Here is a 5,374-nt window from a genome sequence, read left to right as displayed (position 1 = left end):
GATGGGAGATGGAGCATCCTACCGAGGAACAGTCTCTATGACTGAGACAGGTAAGAGCTGTCAGCGCTGGGACAGTCAGACACCACATGAACACTATTACTCAACTGCAAAATTTCCCTTATCCGGGCTGGAGGAGAACTACTGCCGGAAGACTGAAGACTGGACCGAAGTTTGGTGCTTCACCACGGATCCCAGCACGAGATATGAGATTTGTGACGTGCCATTATGTGGTAAGGTCCTATTCTGTCACTTCTATGACTATGTTAGTGCTTTCCTTTAATCCTTATTTGCTACAACATCTACTCCATAATCTAAGTCAGGGTCCTCCCCAGAGGATGGAATAACGGGGGCCCTCTACTATACTCCTAGCCCAGCCTAGCCCAGCAAGAAGACCATTCAGATGACCGATAAAACCTTGTCTACATGGACATGCTTGTTGGAAAAAGTTATCTAAGGTATCACTAAAAGTGGTACCAGGTGGTGCTTATGCAGAGGTACTCACTTGTCCTATTAGCTAATATCTAGACTTCGGCACTACTTTAACAGCTGGTACGCCATAATACGACTGGTGCACAACAAGTGACGGCTGGATGTCAGATATCTTGGAACAACCTGGGAACGTGAAATAAAATCATATTATCAGAATATGTTCTTAAATCATGTCACAAAGTGATTTCGAAATAATACATGGTGATTTATGCAAAGATATACTGTTGTATATGGAATGGCTTTTGATAAAAAAAAATATATACTACACATGCACATGTGATACGACTTCCTGATTAATTGTACATATGATACGGGCCTGCCGTGGCAGATCATGTGATGCTAACTGACTATCTATACATGCTTGCTTACTTGCTTAAGTCAACCTCCTTGCTTAATAAGTCGAGTACATTCGGTCTCAAGTCTATACATACCTGCCCTTGTCATGTAATACTGACTATCCATGTCATACGGACAGGCTACTAGTATTAATGCATACCTGCCCTGGCCATGTGATACGGACTGACTAGTAGTACATACCTGCCCTGGCCATGTGATACGGACCGACTAGTAGTACATACCTGCCCTAGCCATGTGATACGGACCGACTAGTAGTACATATCTGCCCTGGCCATGTGATACGGACCGACTAGTAGTACATACCTGTCCTGGCCATGTGATACGGACCGACTAGTAGTGACACGTACCCAGTACCAGATGGTAACGTTCACTTGATCAAGTGGGGCATAACCATGTTGGAGTGAGAAGGGGTGTACGTACCGTAACGTTTAACGTCCCTGTTGAAACATCGTACACGTATTTTCGCTTGTTTAAGGTACCCTTTTAGAAAACGTTATTTTGACACGGAAATTGTAAAGCTGTGCAAAGGGGACGTATGGGCATCGTTCAAAAGGCCCCTTTAGGCTTAACAAAACGACGTTTTGTTCAAAGCAGCGTAGACGTATTTACGTCTATTTTCGCTTCTTTAAGGTACCTTTTTCAGTACGAAATTTTGACACGGAAATGATGCCTACATGTGTTTACCCTTTAAAAAGTAGTCATTGCTCATTATCGCGTAAACCGGGAGGTCTGTTTAAGATTTCACGGTGGTGGGCGGTGCTTATTTCTCTGCCTCATTTTCCCACAGAATTTGATGAAGTTCTGTTTATGGCCTTTTATCTATTCTTCTGATTGTCCCTTGAGAACGTTTACCCATCCACTTGTCATCTTTAAAACACCTTCCCCTACACCAAGAAATAGCAGAATAATAACCGCACACGTGACGCGTGGCACTTTCCGGCGTCCTTGTGCCAGAGAGTTGTCAATCACGTCGCCCTGTCATGTGCTAGACTTTGACTTTGACTTTGTTTAAATCGCAACAGGTACAATGTGCTAAACGTGTTATGTCATTGTTTTATCCGCACTCCATTATCCGCACACCTTCCGCCGCCTTTTCCAAGTGGGGCATAACCATGTTTGGAATGGGGGAGGGAAGGGTCTCGATTTCAAGTGACACGTACGCAGTACCTAATGGTCCGCCAGGCGTCGCTTATGGTAACGTTGATTTGATCAAGTGGGACATAACCATGTTTGGAATGTATGGGGGGTGGAAGGGTGACGATGCTTCGATTTCAAGTGACACGTACCCAGTACCAGATGGTAACGTTCACTTGATCAAGTGGGGCATAACCATGTTGGAGTGAGAAGGGGTGTACGTACCGTAACGTTTAACGTCCCTGTTGAAACATCGTACACGTATTTTCGCTTGTTTAAGGTACCCTTTTAGAAAACGTTATTTTGACACGGAAATTGTAAAGCTGTGCAAAGGGGACGTATGGGCATCGTTCAAAAGGCCCCTTTAGGCTTAACAAAACGACGTTTTGTTCAAAGCAGCGTAGACGTATTTACGTCTATTTTCGCTTCTTTAAGGTACCTTTTTCAGTACGAAATTTTGACACGGAAATGATGCCATAACATACCTGCCCTGGCCATGTGATACGGACCGACTAGTAGTACATACCTGTCCTGGCCATGTGTTACGGACCGACTGGTAGCAAATACCTGCCCTAGCCATGTGATACGGACCGACTAGTTGCAAATACCTGCCCTAGCCATGTGATACGGACCGACTAGTAGTACATATCTGCCCTGGCCATGTGTTACGGACCGACTGGTAGCAAATACCTGCCCTAGCCATGTGATACGGACCGACTAGTTGTACATACCTGCCCTAGCCATGTGATACGGACCGACTGGTAGTACATACCTGCCCTGGCCATGTGATACGGACCGACTAGTAGCAAATACCTGCCCTGGCCATGTGATACGGACCGACTAGTTGTACATATCTGTCCTAGCCATGTGATACGGACCAGCTAGTTGTACATGTCTGTCCTAGCCATGTGATACGGACCGACTAGTTGTACATACCTGCCCTGGCCATGTGATACGGACCGACTAGTTGTACATACCTGCCCTGGCCATGTGATACGGACCGACTAGTTGTACATACCTGCCCTGGCCATGGCCAGGCTGAGTTCATCTGTCAGAATCTGTAGAACTTGCTGGACTCCTTCTTCCCCCTAGGAGAAATAAGAAATTTATTATGTAAAAAAAAAAATATAAAAAAAATGAAGGATCCTTTCATATTCCATTTTATGTTTTGTTATTTAAGACCTAACCTCGTACATCAAACTTACGTTATGTGCCAGACCCCAGAGTGCGGGCCTGCCGATGAACACACATCTGGCCCCCAGCGCCAAGGCCTTCAGCACGTCCGTCCCAGTCCGGACCCCTCCGTCCAGGTAAACCTCCGCCTTACCGTCCACAGCACGGACGATGTTGGGCAGGACGTCTATCTGATGGGGAAAGGGAATAGTGGTTTTTACGTAATCCTGATAGATTAAAACCAGATATAAACATAAAAACTGGTCAAAATATGACTGTTTTATCATTGAAGGATAGTTAGTTAGTTATAAAACAAGTGAACAATTTCCTCACAGTTGCCGGCACACCGTCCAGTTCTCTCCCACCGTGGTTAGACACATAGATGCCGTTCACTCCACGTTCCACAGCCATCTTGGCGTCGTCCGCTGTGGGTCAGTTACAATATCATTATCAGTAATGATATTGTAACTGATAACATTGCAACATGATAATGATAACAAAATAACAATACAGAGTACCTATCGGATACTGAACCATAAAGCTGAGTTTCACCGAGGGACAAAAGTTCAATGAAAGCTCTTAGAGATGAAAACAAAAATGTAGACATCGTAGCATAAATAGTTATGACCTATCAACAAGTACATGCCTTAGATGGTAGTAATATATTTCTGTGTGTTTTAACAGGATTTACCACGTCTGAAGATAGGATATTTCTGTAGAGTCAGTAGATCAATCTAGTATTAGATATTGTCGAATAACCATGCCATGATAATCTATGTATAACAATGTACTATCTTATCGTACCTGAGAGGATCCCCTTCAAGACGACAGGCAGCCTGGTGTTCTCCCTGACCCACTCCACGTCCTCCCACGTCGCCGGTTCCTTTACTGCATCTCTCAAACACTGTCGGTACTCCGCAGTACCGATGGCATGGGGCGGTTCTTCGTCAAAGACGTTCGGAAACCTGATAAGAAAGACAAGAATCTTAGGAAGTGTAGTTTCGTTCATAAATTTTGTGGAGAGTTGCTATCTAGTGCCACTGACACGACATAACCATTTCAGAAATCGCGTCCGACGGTCTATAACTGGAGTCAGTCGGGTGAACAATTGAAACACGAGTACTTTCATGGCGTCAACACAAGCACCACCCTCGTGTGTCGTCAACGCAAACACCACCAGTGTCAGATTTATGACAATGGCAATGAAACTTATTTCATACTCACACCCAACCTGGGCTGAATGCCTAAAGTTAGATATCTAGCATGTGTAACGTTATAAAAAATCGATTTCAGCTGCATATGTCTCTCTACGGGGGGTGATCAACAACTTCGCGGCCTCATCCAGAAATACCGTCCAAAAATAAGATGTCCAACTCTAGTTTCGGTCATAGTTATAACGTATAAAGCCTTTCAGGAATATCTACCCAAATCAAAATATTGTACGATCATTTCTTTGCAGACGACCTTAGGTGTGTGAGGTAACTTCAACTCTGGCGAAAGTTAGAAACCCACTTCTTTCTACATCAAATACGAAGGTTTTCCTCATCAAATATTTTAACAATGTCTTTGAAGATTTCATAGCATGAGAAACTCGACCCACACAGGTCTGATCACAGTGTACCTACCTATCACAGTATACCGACTAATTTTCAAAAGGACTGGAAAGAACAAGGAGTTGAAATTTGGTGGCAATCATTAAGTTTGGTTGTCTCTAAGTTACGTGATCAGAGTAACTGAATCATGAATCCTAAAGAAGGTGCGAAAATTCGAGGTAAGCTATTTTTGGTGTTGTAAGACAGTGGAAAATCTTCAATATGGTTGTGGTTTCTTTTTCCTTCTGTAAATGAACGTAAATCAATAATTACCTAAGAGGAAACGGGAAAGATCTTGGGGCAGACCCGCCAGTAGAAAATAGGTTGATGGGTTGGTCAATGGTGAGGAATATGGCGCTATATCCCGCACGCTCTGCCCGGTCCAGCAAACGTTTCATGTGGTTACGGTCTTTGTAGAACGGCATGTAGAACCAGTGGATCCCGCGAGGAGTCGCTTCAGCAACCTCCTCAAGGGAGTGGTTAGACCAGGAACCCAGCACCATCTCTGTTTTCATGGCGGCGGCGCCTGGATAGAAAACAACATCTTAACATAGGCACAAACAGGATATGAGGATCCATTGAGATCTTGGGCGCGATGGAAATATCAACATTTTGTCTACAGAGTAACT

At 44.2% G+C, this 5,374-nt stretch overlaps 1 protein-coding gene across 1 annotated transcript in view; it reads right to left on the bottom strand.

Moving 5' to 3' along the window:
* Positions 1 to 483: 483 nt before the first annotated feature.
* The window catches only part of LOC118429723 (hydroxyacid oxidase 1-like), an 8,677-nt gene continuing 3,786 nt past the window's right edge, over positions 484 to 5,374 (bottom strand). The window contains exons 3-8 of the mRNA XM_035840339.1: positions 5,019 to 5,271; positions 3,958 to 4,118; positions 3,487 to 3,578; positions 3,186 to 3,344; positions 2,999 to 3,068; positions 484 to 612 (exon numbers count right to left, since the gene is read on the bottom strand). Of these exons, the coding sequence (XP_035696232.1) occupies positions 515 to 612; positions 2,999 to 3,068; positions 3,186 to 3,344; positions 3,487 to 3,578; positions 3,958 to 4,118; positions 5,019 to 5,271 (833 nt within the window). The 3' untranslated portion in view covers positions 484 to 514. The remainder of the gene's footprint in view (positions 613 to 2,998; positions 3,069 to 3,185; positions 3,345 to 3,486; positions 3,579 to 3,957; positions 4,119 to 5,018; positions 5,272 to 5,374) is intronic.

Source organism: Branchiostoma floridae, chromosome 13 (genome assembly GCF_000003815.2).
Source record: "Branchiostoma floridae strain S238N-H82 chromosome 13, Bfl_VNyyK, whole genome shotgun sequence".
NCBI lineage: Eukaryota > Metazoa > Chordata > Leptocardii > Amphioxiformes > Branchiostomatidae > Branchiostoma > Branchiostoma floridae.
Note: the sequence above shows the minus strand (reverse complement) of the source record. Positions and strands in the feature narration are given on the sequence as shown.